A 13,296-nucleotide genomic window follows, 5' to 3' on the forward strand; every position below is an offset into this window, starting at 1 on the left:
AACAGCATGCGTAGCGTCAGCGGAGCTGGGACAACAGCTCTTCTTGGTTTTGTTTTTTAACGTTATAATTAACAACTGTACCCAAGACAAGATGCACAAAACAGTACAACTGTCTCACAACTCTGTCTAATGAACCTTGCCAGCAAGATTTCAGATCACTAAATGCCTCAGGATAGAAATCTCAGAGAAAGGGAAAAAGCCCCAAAAGCAACTATTTTAATCATTAACCAAACTTTAAACCTGAAGGTTCTAGTCACACTACCAGAGCAACTATCATTTGTGACAGTGAGCATATCCCCAAAGAATATATACCAGGTAACAAAAGCACAGCCACGCATGGAATGCTACAATGCAGCCTGCAACTACCTTTATCTTTAATACAAAGAAGGCCCACAGAAACCGCGTGCCCAAATGTACTCTGATCAAGATTAGGGACTAAACACTGGGACTGGATTCTCCACTAGCTGCACCTCTTACCAAAGACAAGGGCAGTTGGAATTGGCTTGATTTTATCTCAGGCGCTGCCTACATGCTCATGGCAAATTACTAGAGGGGTCCTACATTTAGGCAAAGGCGGGGTGTCTGCAAGGTACACATACACCTCTGACAGTCAGCATCCAGACAAATATCAAGACTTTCCTCTAGCTTTCACAAAGGTTCAAACTGGTAGCACAGCACCAAATGTGCACAGACATTTAATTCCCCAGTGGGGAGTGTTAAACATATTTTTTTCTGCTGTAAACCAATAATTACAAATAGCAACAAATGGAGAAGACAGAAAAAAAATCCCATACTACACACAGAAAGGTAACCTCAATCTACAATCTATTGTCTCCCTGTTATTTGTGAGCTTCAATAACTATCCAACAAATTCTTGGACTGCATTGGAGACAACTTTTTATTTCAGAAGGTTGAAAAAGCTACTAGGGGGGAAGCTGTTCTAGACTTGATTTTAACAAATAGGGAGGAACTCGTTGAGAATGTGAAAGTAGAAGGCAGCCTGGGTGAAAGTGATCATGAAATCATAGAGTTTGCAATTCTAACGAAGGGTAGAAGGGAGAACAGCAAAATAGAGACAATGGATTTCAGGAAGGCAGATTTTGGGAAGCTCAGAGAGCTGATAGGCAAGGTCCCATGGGAATCAAGACTGAGGGGAAAAACAACTGAGGAGAGTTGGCAGTTTTTCAAAGGGACACTATTAAGGGCCCAAAAGCAAGCTATTCCGCTGGTTAGGAAAGATAGAAAATGTGGCAAAAGACCACCTTGGCTTAACCACGAGATCTTGCACGATCTAAAAAATAAAAAGGAGTCATATAAAAAATGGAAACTAGGACAGATTACAAAGGATGAATATAGGCAAACAACACAGGAATGCAGGGGCAAGATTAGAAAGGCAAAGGCACAAAATGAGCTCAAACTAGCTACGGGAATAAAAGGAAACAAGAAGACTTTTTATCAATACATTAGAAGCAAGAGGAAGACCAAAGACAGGGTAGGCCCACTGCTTAGTGAAGAGGGAGAAACAGTAACAGGAAACTTGGAAATGGCAGAGATGCTTAATGACTTCTTTGTTTCGGTCTTCACCGAGAAGTCTGAAGGAATGCCTAACATAGTGAATGCTAATGGGAAGGGGGTAGGTTTAGCGGATAAAATAAAAAAAGAACAAGTTAAAAATCACTTAGAAAAGTTAGATGCCTGCAAGTCACCCGGGCCTGATGAAATGCATCCTAGAATACTCAAGGAGCTAATAGAGGAGGTATCTGAGCCTCTAGCTATTATCTTTGGAAAGTCATGGGAGACGGGAGAGATTCCAGAAGACTGGAAAAGGGCAAATATAGTGCCCATCTATAAAAAGGGAAATAAAAACAACCCAGGTAACTACAGACCAGTTAGTTTAACTTCTGTGCCAGGGAAGATAATGGAGCAAGTAATTAAGGAAATCATCTGCAAACACTTGGAAGGTGGTAAGGTGATAGGGAACAGCCAGCATGGATTTGTGAAGAACAAATCATGTCAAACCAATCTGATAGCTTTCTTTGATAGGATAACGAGCCTTGTGGATAAGGGTGAAGCGGTGGATGTGGTATACCTAGACTTTAGTAAGGCATTTGATACGGTCTCGCATGATATTCTTATCGATAAACTAGGCAAATACAAATTAGATGGGGCTACTATAAGGTGGGTGCATAACTGGCTGGATAACCATACTCAGAGAGTTGTTATTAATGGTTCCCAATCCTGCTGGAAAGGCGTAACGAGTGGGGTTCCGCAGGTGTCTGTTTTGGGACCGGCTCTGTTCAATATCTTCATCAACGACTTAGATATTGGCATAGAAAGTACGCTTATTAAGTTTGCGGATGATACCAAACTGGGAGGGATTGCAACTACTTTGGAGGACAGGGTCATAATTCAAAATGATCTGGACAAATTGGAGAAATGGTCTGAGTTAAACAGGATGAAATTTAACAAAGACAAATGCAAAGTGCTCCACTTAGGAAGGAAAAATCAATTTCACACATACAGAATGGGAAAAGACTGTCTAGGAAGGAGTACGGCAGAAAGGGATCTAGGGGTTATAGTGGACCACAAGCTAAATATGAGTCAACAGTGTGATGCTGTTGCAAAAAAAGCAAACATGATTCTGGGATGCATTAACAGGTGTGTTGTGAGCAAGACACGAGAAGTCATTCTTCCGCTCTACTCTGCTCTGGTTAGGCCTCAGCTGGAGTATTGTGTCCAGTTCTGGGCGCCGCATTTTAAAAAAGATGTGGAGAAATTGGAAAGGGTCCAAAGAAGAGCAACAAGAATGATTAAAGGTCTTGAGAACATGACCTATGAAGGAAGGCTGAAAGAACTGGGTTTGTTTAGTTTGGAAAAGAGAAGACTGAGAGGGGACATGATAGCAGTTTTCAGGTATCTAAAAGGGTGTCATAAGGAGGAGGGAGAGAACTTGTTCACCTTAGCCTCTAAGGATAGAACCAGAAACAATGGGTTTAAACTGCAGCAAGGGAGGTCTAGGTTGGACATTAGGAAAAAGTTCCTAACTGTCAGGGTGGTTAAACACTGGAACAAATTGCCTAGGGAGGTTGTGGAATCTCCGTCTCTGGAGATATTTAAGAGTAGGTTAGATAAATGTCTATCAGGGATGGTCTAGACAGTATTTGGTCCTGCCATGCGGGCAGGGGACTGGACTCGATGACCTCTCGAGGTCCCTTCCAGTCCTATAATCTATGAATCTATGTGAACTATATGCATCTGTGACGTTATTGACATGAACTGTGACCATATAGATCATTGTTACAAGCAAGGTCCTATAGTGGCACCAAATCTTGTACAAAGGAGGTCAAGTGGGGTGTCACGGAGTGTGGGGGAACTCAGGACCCTGCACCCCCGGCTTCCTGCGATTCACCATGACTCTCAGCCAGCCAGTAAAGCAGAAGGTTTATTTGGATGACAGGAATACAGTCCAGGACAGGTCTTGCAGGCACAGACAACAGGGACCCCCTCAGTTAGGTCCATCTTGGGGTCCCAGGACATCCCAGCCCCCCTTGGGAGGTCAGAGCCATCTCTGCCTCCCAGTCATCTCTCCAGCTTCCAAAAACTCCCCCTTCAGCGACCCCTCCCACAGCCTTTGTTCAGTTTCCCGGGCCAAGGTGTCACCTGGCCTCCAACCCCTCCCTGGGTTCTCATGTTACACGCTCAGGTATTCTCCTTCAGGCAGTCTCCCATCCCCCAATGCAGACTATCCTAGCCACACTCCCCTGTCAGCATTCACAGACCACAGTAAGAACAGTCCCAGTTCGTCACATGGGGTGTCTATGGAAAGGTTATGATTTGCTGGTTATGGTTATGATTATGATATCTGTATACAGGTATCATTTTGTATCTAATGTTATAAGTATTGGCTCTATCCTGTCTGTATTTCAAACTTGTGCTATACTTCTGGGCGACACCCCAGACAGGTTGTTATCAGTACAGCCTCGCCTGCTTGACGACCCATTAAGAACCATCAGCTACACAACTGACCTATTGAGAGAAGGCAGATACACCTTATGACTCAGCCAGGCAGGGACATGCCTATGGCCAGAACTCAAGCTTTCAAGCCATATGCTGGGCAGCTTGTGTTTGAAACAAAGGAAGCACAGGCCACATGACAAGAGACTATAAAAGGCAGCTGCATCTTCTCCATTTTGTCTTTAATCCTGCTTCTGACCTCTAGAGGAACTATGCTTGAAACTGAAGCTCTGAACAAAGGACTGAACGACCCATCCAAGCTGGGATGTTTGCACTCCAGAGACTTAATTGGTTTAAAATCAGCAGTAATCCCAACAAGCCTGAACTAAGAACTTTGCAATTGTTGTATGTATTTGATTCCATTTAACCAATTTTAACTCATCTATATTTCTTTCTTTTTATGAATAAACCTTTAGGTTTTAGATTCTAAAGGATTGGCAACAGCATGATTTGTGGGTAAGATCTGAGTGGTATATTGACCTGGGTCTGGGGCTTGGTCCTTTGGGATCAGAAGAACCTTTTTTCTTTTACTGGGGTATTGGTTTTCATAACTATCCATCCCCATAAGAAGCAGTGCTGGTGGGGATACTGGGAAACTGGAGTGTCTAAGGGAATTGCATGTATGACTTCTGGTTAGCCAGTGGGGTAAAACTGAAGTCCTCTCTGTTTGGCTGGTTTGGTGTGCTCAGCTAGTAAAGGAACCCCAGCCTTGGGATACAACTGCCCTGCTCTAAGCAATTTGTCCTGAGTTGATACTCTCAGTAGCGTCCTGCCAAAGAAGAAGTGAGGTTTTTACTCACGAAAGCTTATGCCCAAATAAATCTGTTAGTCTTTAAGGTGCCACCAGACTCCTTGTTGTTTCTGCCAAAGGCAGTATCTCGTTACAGCATTTTTGACCTAAAAGGCAGAAAAAACAGTTACCCACCTTTTCAATAACTGTTGTTCTTCAAGATGTGTTGTTCACGTCCATTCCATTCTAGGTGTGCACGCGCCCACGCGTGTGGTCAGTAGAGATTTTTGCCTTAGCGATATCTGTAGGGCCAGCCATGGCTCCCCCATGAGTGCCACTCATTTGCTGGTGTATCAGGCACCCTATGCCTTTTTGGTTCCTTCTTGCTGACAAATCTGACAGAGGGGCAAGAGAGTGGGTAATGGAATGGACATGAGCAACATCTCGAAGAATAACAGTTATGAAAAGGTAGGTAACTGGGTCCTCCCCCCCCCCCGAGTGCTTGCTCATGTTGATTCCATTCTAGGCGACTCACAAGCAGCACCAATCAAGGTGGGCTCAGAGTTCAGTCTTGCAGCTTGCAGCACTGCTCTGCCAAAGTTAGCGTCATCGAGCTTGCTGGGTCAGTGCATAATGAGACGCGAGTGTGTGGACGGACGACCAGGTAGCGTCTCGACAGATTTCTTGGCTTGGTACCTGTGCCAGGAAGGCTGCCAATGATGCCTGTGCCCTAGTTGAGCGTGCCGTCACTATCGCTGGCAGATGCAGGCTGAAACCTGAGATCCAGGATGAGATCCTCTGAGCAGACATTGGGCAACCCTTCATCCTGTCTGCCACTGCAACGAACAACTGCGTTGACTTATGAAATGGCTTGTTCTATCTATGTAGAAGGCCAGCGCCCTCCGGATGTCCCAGGTGTGTAGCCTGCATTCCTCATCTGACGCATGAGGCATGGGAATTAAGACTGGTAAGTATATGTCCTGGCCAGTATGAAATTGGGAAATGACCTTGGGCAGAAACGCGAGGTGCGGGCACAGCTGGACCGTGTCCTTGTAGAAAACCATACAGGGTGGCTCTGAGGCAAGCGCCCTGATCTCAGACACCCTATGGGCCGACGTTATCGTGACCAGGAATGAAACCTTCCAGGAGAGAAGCAGGAGAGAGCAGGGAGCCAAAGGCTCAAAGGGAGATCCCATGAGCCTTGACAGCACAAGATTCAGGCCCCAGGAAGTGAGGATAGAGCCACTCCAGACCCTTCAAAAACCACGCCGTCATATGGTGGGTGAAGATAGACCTGCCTTGGAATGGAGGATGGAACGCTGAAATGGCAGCCAGGTGGACCTTGAGGTGCAGCAAATAATCCAGGATATCCTGCAGCGGGGCCTCCGAGGCCCGAATACACCACTCCAAGGTCCAACATGTGAACCTTTTCCACTTCGCCAGGTAGGTTGTCCTGGTGGAGGGTTTCCTGCTGCCTAGCAAGACCTGCTGAACACGGGTCGAGCGTGTCCGTTCGTCCGTGTTTAGCCACGCAGTAGCCAAGCCGTCAAGTGCAGCGCTGCCAGGTTCAGGTGCAACAGACTGCCGTGGCTCTGGGACAGCAGATCCGGCCGATGTGGCAGTTGTAGTGGGGCAGCTGCTGAAAGGCTCAGCAACGTGCCGAAGCAATGCTGGCGAGGCCACGCAGGGGCCACCAAGATAATCTTTGCTCTGTCTTGCTTGACTTTCACAAGGACCCTGTGAATCAATGGCACTGGCAGGAAGGTGTACATCAGCAAGGTATAGCCCTGAGATACTAATGTCCAGTACCCAGCAGTCCAAGGTGATCCGCAACCAGGCCGAATGGTAGGGGTGAAGGGAGTTGAAGAAAGAAAACGGTGGAGCTGGGGAATTGACTGGGGCCTCGCGCGCTCACTTCTGACCTCCAGAATGCTTTGCCGGGCCAGGCTGCTCAGGTGAGCGGGAGGTGGAAAGGCAGTGACAACCAAACCCAGACAAGGCTGCCAAGACCTTGGGGGCAGAGGTGGCTGGAACTGCTTGCGCACCGACTGTGGCGTATGCATGCCCCATGAGCGAAGGGTGGACCTGGTGTCTTTCAGCCCATGGAGTCTCATATCTGTCTGGTCAGAAAAGAGACCATTCCCATCGAATGGGAGGTCTTGCATGGAGGTCTGCATCTCCTGGGAGACTCCGGTGGTCTGAAGCCAGGAGCTGCACCTCATTACCACTGCGGACGCTACCACCCTGGCTGCCGAGTCCGCCGCATCCCACGCCATCTGGAAGGAGCACCTGGCCATCGCGGTGCCCTCCTCCACTAGAGTATCAAACTCTTAAGAGTGGGTACTGCCTCCTCTGCCTCCGGGCACGCCTCTCGAACAGAGCTTGGTGCCATCGGTGCCATCACCTGCTGCTCCGAGGTGGAGGCAGACAAGCGGAGCGGAGGGGCATTGCCATGACCGGCACTCCCAACATGTTCCAACAAGGCCACTGGCCGGGCTGCTACTGCGCCGATGTGGCCTCGGGCGCCCATTTATGCCATTGGGGTCTAGGTGAGGGGCTAACTCTCCCTTCTGTGCCAGAGGAACTGCCTTTCAGAGACCATGGTGGGGCTGTGAATGCCTGGGTCTGTTTAGAGACCACTGTCATTGGAGCTTGGTGCCCAGAGCGAGGGGACCGATGTCAGAGCCGGGGGGACTGGAGATGGAATGGAGAGTGCTTCCACGTCGTAGGCGACTGGGATCAATGTTGAGAGGGCGACTGGCAGGAGGGTGACTGGTACCGGGAGCAAGGAGACGGGCGCCTCCCTCTATGCAGTCCACATCAAGATGACGGGGACTGTGATCATGGTGCCGGTGACCAAGGGCGAGCCCCAGACAATCTGGGCAGTGGCTCCAGTTACCTGCGGCGCGGAAGTGGAGAGCAAGTCATTGTCTCAGGGGATCGGCAGCACTCCACTGCTCCCAGAGGAGCTTTAGCAGCTGGCTCTTGGGGAGCCTTTGCCGAAACCTGCGGCACTTGCTGTGTCGGCGGTGCAGGAGCACGCCAGGACATTGTTGTCGGCAGGAGTGTTGGTCCGATATCATTCACAGGAGTCGGAGGAGAACCTTTCATGGGGATAACTGCTCTGACGGGAGAAGGCCGACTGCGTGGCTCCGAGGTAGCTGGGAGGCCCGAGGTGGATCCTTTGCCCAATGAAACCTGGCTCTTCTTTCCTGGCGCCAGGGAGCCATGCTTCCTCACCTTCTTTTTAGGCACGGTGCTGGGCAGAGGTCGGTGCTGGCGGTGCACTTCGCACCGAAGCCGAGGTGCTCGGCAAATCCTGCCGGGATGGCTTGGCAGCCAGACGGAGGGTGGACTCTGTGAGGAGAGCCCATAATTGAATATCCTGCTCCTTCTGTGTGCGGAGCTGAAAGTTCTTACAGATACAGCACTTGTCTTTCGTGTGTGCCTCCTCCAAGCACTTGAGACAGCTGCTGTGGGGGTCACTCACAGGCATAGACCTGTTACAGTCTGCGTAGGGCTTAAACCTGGGAGACTGAGGCATGCTCCCTCCGGGGCAAAGTCCCCACTGGGACTCTACTACCAACTATGAACATGCAACAGCTACTGAACATTAACTACTAAAGAATTAACTATTTACAAGGCCCAAAGGCACGAAGTCCGAAGACGAAAACTGCTAGCCCTTGGTAAGCAAGGAAAGGCGCTCTGACTAACCACCATGGGCGGTAAGAAAGAACTGAGAGGGTGTAGGGCTGGCAGGCCTGATATACTGGCGCATGAGCATGGCACTCAAAGGGTCGTCACAGCAGGCCCTATGAATACCACTAGAGGCAAAAATCTCCGATGACCGCGCACACCTAGAATGGAATCGACATGAGCAAGCACTCGAAGGAGGACTGTGGGGTCATAACTAGAATACGTGACCAGAATAAGTGACAAGAGGACTTGGGACTTAAGACTCCACAGTGGAAAACACTTGCTGGAATCACTGTAAACCACGGACTTGCAGCCAGCACTCTGCAATTTGTGCAGAGTGAGAATCCCAACAGAAACCCTCTCTGCTGTCACTACTACACAGGTGTGATGGGGGCTATTTTGAGAGAATAGTGGAGACTGAAAGGATGCAAGGCAGATAGACTGGCAGAATCATCTCAGTAACAAGCTGTGAGAGGTTCACAGCTGCATTCTGTAGGGTAGCCTAGGCAGCATGCTACTGATTCCAGTATCACTTGATAGGTGCAACAAACGGCTGAGAGACCCAAGGACTTAAGACCAAGATGGAGCAATTCAGTACCAACTGCCAAAGACACCTGCTGATTGAGCTCCCCATACTCACAATGTTACAAGGGTTTAAAAACCTCACACAAGTGCCAATTCTTCCCAACAATGTGGAGCCAGAGCTCTGTCCTGAAATCCGTAACAACCCACTTTGATCCAACACAAGTCCTCCTGCTGACTGTGAAGAGTTACAAAGGGATCTCACAAAACTAGGTGACTGGGCAACAAAACGGCAGAGGAAATTCAATGTTGAGAAATGCAAAGTAATGCACATTGGAAAACACAATCCCAACTATACATACGAAATGGTGGGCTCTAAATTAGCTGTTCCCACTTGAGAAAGATCTTGGAATCATCATGGATTGTTCTCTGAAAACATCTACTCCATGTGCAGCGGCAGTCAAAAAAGCTAAGAGAATGGTAGGAACCATTAGGAAAAAGATAGATAATAAGACAGAAAATGTCAATGCCACTATATAAATCCACGGTATGCCCACATCTTGAATACTGCATGCAGTTCTGGTCGCCCCATCTCAAAAAATATATTAGAATTGGAAAAAGTACAGAAAAAGGTAACAAAAATGATCAGGGTATGGAACAGCTTCCATAGGAGGAGAGATTAAAAAGATTGGGACTGTTAAGTTTGGAAAAGAGACGACTGAGGGGGGATATGATAGTGGTCTATAAAATCATGAATGAGGTGGAGAAAAAAAAATATTATTTACCCCTTCACATAACACAAGAACTGGGAATCAACCAATGAAATTAATAGGCAGCAGGTTTAAAAACAAACATAAGGAAGTACTTCTTCACATAACACACAGTCAACCTGAGGAACTCATTACCAAGGGATGTTAAAGACCAAAAGGGTAAGTGGGTTCAAAAAAGAATTAGATAAGTTAATGGAGGATAGATCCATCAATTGCTATTAGCCAAGATGGTCAGGGATGCAAACCCACGCTCTGGGTTTCCTTAAATCTATGGCTATCAGAAGATGGGACTGGATGACAGGGGACAGATAATTCAAATGTCCTGTTTTGTTCATTCCCTCTGAAGTGTCTGGCACTAGCAACCGTTGGAAGACAGGATGTTGTGCTAACTGGACCATTGATCTGACCCAGTCCGGCCATCCTTATGAGGTGGTTTATTATTTAGACCCAGCTATCCTGCCTGCAATGATCCTTGCTCTGTTATTCACTCACTAGCAGTTTTTGTTCCCCACACAGTAGATATGCAAATACTTTCTAACAGCTACATCAAGCCGCACAAACTATCTGCTCCCTCCACTGCTAATTACGTCTCTAGATTCGCAGAGAGAAAACCCACTGCACTAAAATCAAATCTCTCCAACCTAGAACCATCGACAGGATCACCAGGCATATTCCAGAGGTTAGTTTCAGTAAATTCAATAATGCCTAAAGCAAAAACAGATAGAAAACCAAATCTCTTACATGAATGCTGAGAGCTTTTGGAGAGGCATTGGGAAGCAAAGACACTGAGAAAAGAACTTGCTCCTTGTTTCCAACAACAAAGACACCCGCCTGCCCCAGCACAGCCTATGCAAATTCCACGCATGCTACAAGACACAAGGGCGCATTATTTGGTCTGAAGGGCCCCCTTGGCACACACTGGGCATCAGCCGTCATGCAGAGACAAAAGTGAAAAGAAAAGCTGGACAAACTGATTATGTCACTTCCCAAAGGTCAGTGTAGCCAGAGTCTCATGGCAAACAATTCTATCTGCACGGAAATTAGGGATATGAATTAGGGATACTTTGGGCTTAAGTAATGTAACCAACAGGAACCTACCAAATGGTCCCCAGTTTAACCCATCTATACGACAAGTGAAGCCATGTCATTAGGTCCCGTCTGGGTTGAAGCATGGTTCCATTTTGTAGTGATTACAGAGCCGTCACCATGTCTCTCAATCATGCTAAAGCCATATCCTTGGACCAGTGATGGGCCGCATGCGGCCCGTCAGGTAATCTGCAGGTGGGGCACGAGACAGTTTGTTTACATTGACCGTCCGCAGGCACGGCCGCTCGCAACTCCAAGTGGCCGCGGTTCGCCACTTACAAATGTAGATTTGTTTTGTTTTGTTACAGAACTGCTCTCAAAAACATAATGTAAAACTTTAGAGCCTACAAATCTACTCAGTCCTACTTCTTGTTCAGCCAATCGCTAAGACAAACAAGTTTGCTTACATTTACGTGAGATAATGCTGCCTTCTTATTTACAATGTCACCAGAGGGTGAGATCAGGCATTTGCATGGCACTTTTGTAGCTGGCATTGCAAGGTATTTATGTGCCAAATACGCTAAACATTCAGTAGGCCCCTTCATGCTTCGGCCACCATTCCAGAGGACATGCTTCCATGCTGACGACGCATGTTAACTCTGTTAATTCAATATTAATAATGTTAATGCCCAATGTAAATTAGAGTAATTTCTAATGTCTCCATAATAAATGGATTTAGGGAAGCCCTAATGAACTTTCTTAAATACAGGAGACACATTTAGGTACCAAAGGATGTGAAATACATCATCTTCTAGTCATTCCACTACAGGTTCTTCCATTTTTTTTTGTCCCTCTTCCCCACGTCCCGAAATCTGGTATGAAACCTGTCTGACCCTGGAACTTTGTCTCCGGACATTCTCGTTCCTTGATTCTTGTTCTGGCACAATCTCAGTTTTCTGAGATATTTCTTCTTCCTCCCTGAAGAAAAATATGCCTTTGTGGCGTCTGTGTCCCCATCTTCCTTTGTGAGGACCCAGGCAAAGAATCCATTACATTTTTCTATTTAGTATTGTCTGCGTCTCTCTCAACCCTTGATATCTCCTAGTGACTTCACCGTTTCCTTCATTAGCCTTTGTCTTCTATGTTCTAAACATTTCTAATTTATTACATGTGGAGTCTTTCTTCCATTTTCTGCCTAATTGTGTCAAACTTTAACCCTTTTACTGCTGAATGTTATGGCATTCCCACTGTGCAATGACTCTGATGGAACCTTGGCACTTCATTAAGAACCTAGGTAGGAGGTACACAGCATAGCACTGGAGATTAACTTTTCCCCATCTGCCAGGTACATCAGATAGCACTCAAGTGGTTAACTTCCTTCTGGCCTTCCAGCATCCCAGTTTTTCCCCTCTCCTAGCCAGGAGGGTCTGTGCTCCATGCCTTCCATCACTGCTTGCAAATGGTTCCTCTCACTCAATTCCTGATTTACCCATGTTGACGTTCTGCTCTGGCTTTACATTGTCTGGGCTTGCTTCTAACTTCACAAACACAGATTTTACACTCATGTAACTCCATTAAGTCAATAGCACTTCAATAGCACTTACTTCTCGTGTATCCCACTATAATGGCAATGCTCAGTCGCACATCCCATCTCTTTCCTGGAGACATTATCCCATTTGTTTGCTTCCCAAACTTTCTTTCCACAAACTCAGTAACCATAGTTTAGGTCTCACTTTAGTCCTGATCTTCAAAGACCTCCATAGGATTGACTCAGGGATCAACTCACCCTGCATGATTGTGACCTCTGAAAACAGCTGCTCTCCACTGAAATAATGGAACCGTTAACCCCTAGAGTGAGACTTGTGTGCCTGATAGCTTTTTCTGCAACTTGTCCATAATTGTGGGACTCACTCCCAGGAGGTGCTGGGCTCACCATGAATCTTCTGAGCAAAATTAGAGCCTACTGCTTTGTCCAAGCTTTCTCCATAACAACAAAACCACCCCCCAACCAAATATTAAAACCTGGGGTAATTAGGGGGAGGAGAGTAGGAAAGGAGAACAAGCCATTTGTTCCTGTATTGTGTACTTTGAGATGATGTAAGGCACTCAGATACCATGGTGATGAGTGGTCTATAAAAGCAGAGATGAAAGAAATCCTAATTGCAAACAAGGCAGAAAATAGAAACAACATGTCTGAGCAAATGCCTGTCTCCCCTTTGCTGCTGTTCTGTGAACTGTGTGTAGGTGGGGCACATCCAGTCGCCCTGTTTACCCTGGGTATAGCAGGCAGGAGCACTGGGCTTTGTCTGAAGGTTACACACTCTGCGGTGTTGCAGATTAACAGGCTTATTGTGTGCAATGCCTGTGGGGGCTTTATTTCTGTGCAGAAATGGGGTCCTGCTTTACATTTGCATTTTGATTAGCAATAACGATACCCAGGCATCTGTGTGTGCACGAGGAAGGGTCACTAATAAAGTGACCTTTATAAATTAAAAGGCCCATTGAAGTGCAGGAATAGGAAATTGGAGGCGGTTTCCA

At 46.9% G+C, this 13,296-nt stretch overlaps 1 protein-coding gene across 1 annotated transcript in view; it reads right to left on the reverse strand.

Moving 5' to 3' along the window:
- The window catches only part of ARHGAP19 (Rho GTPase activating protein 19), a 35,758-nt gene extending 25,254 nt beyond the window's left edge, over positions 1-10,504 (reverse strand). Inside the window, exon 1 of the mRNA XM_054036280.1 lies at positions 10,474-10,504. Coding sequence (XP_053892255.1) covers positions 10,474-10,502 — 29 coding nt within the window. The 5' untranslated portion in view covers positions 10,503-10,504. The remainder of the gene's footprint in view (positions 1-10,473) is intronic.
- Between the last annotated feature and the right edge of the window lie 2,792 nt (positions 10,505-13,296).

Source organism: Malaclemys terrapin, chromosome 7, assembly GCF_027887155.1.
Source record: "Malaclemys terrapin pileata isolate rMalTer1 chromosome 7, rMalTer1.hap1, whole genome shotgun sequence".
NCBI lineage: Eukaryota > Metazoa > Chordata > Testudines > Emydidae > Malaclemys > Malaclemys terrapin.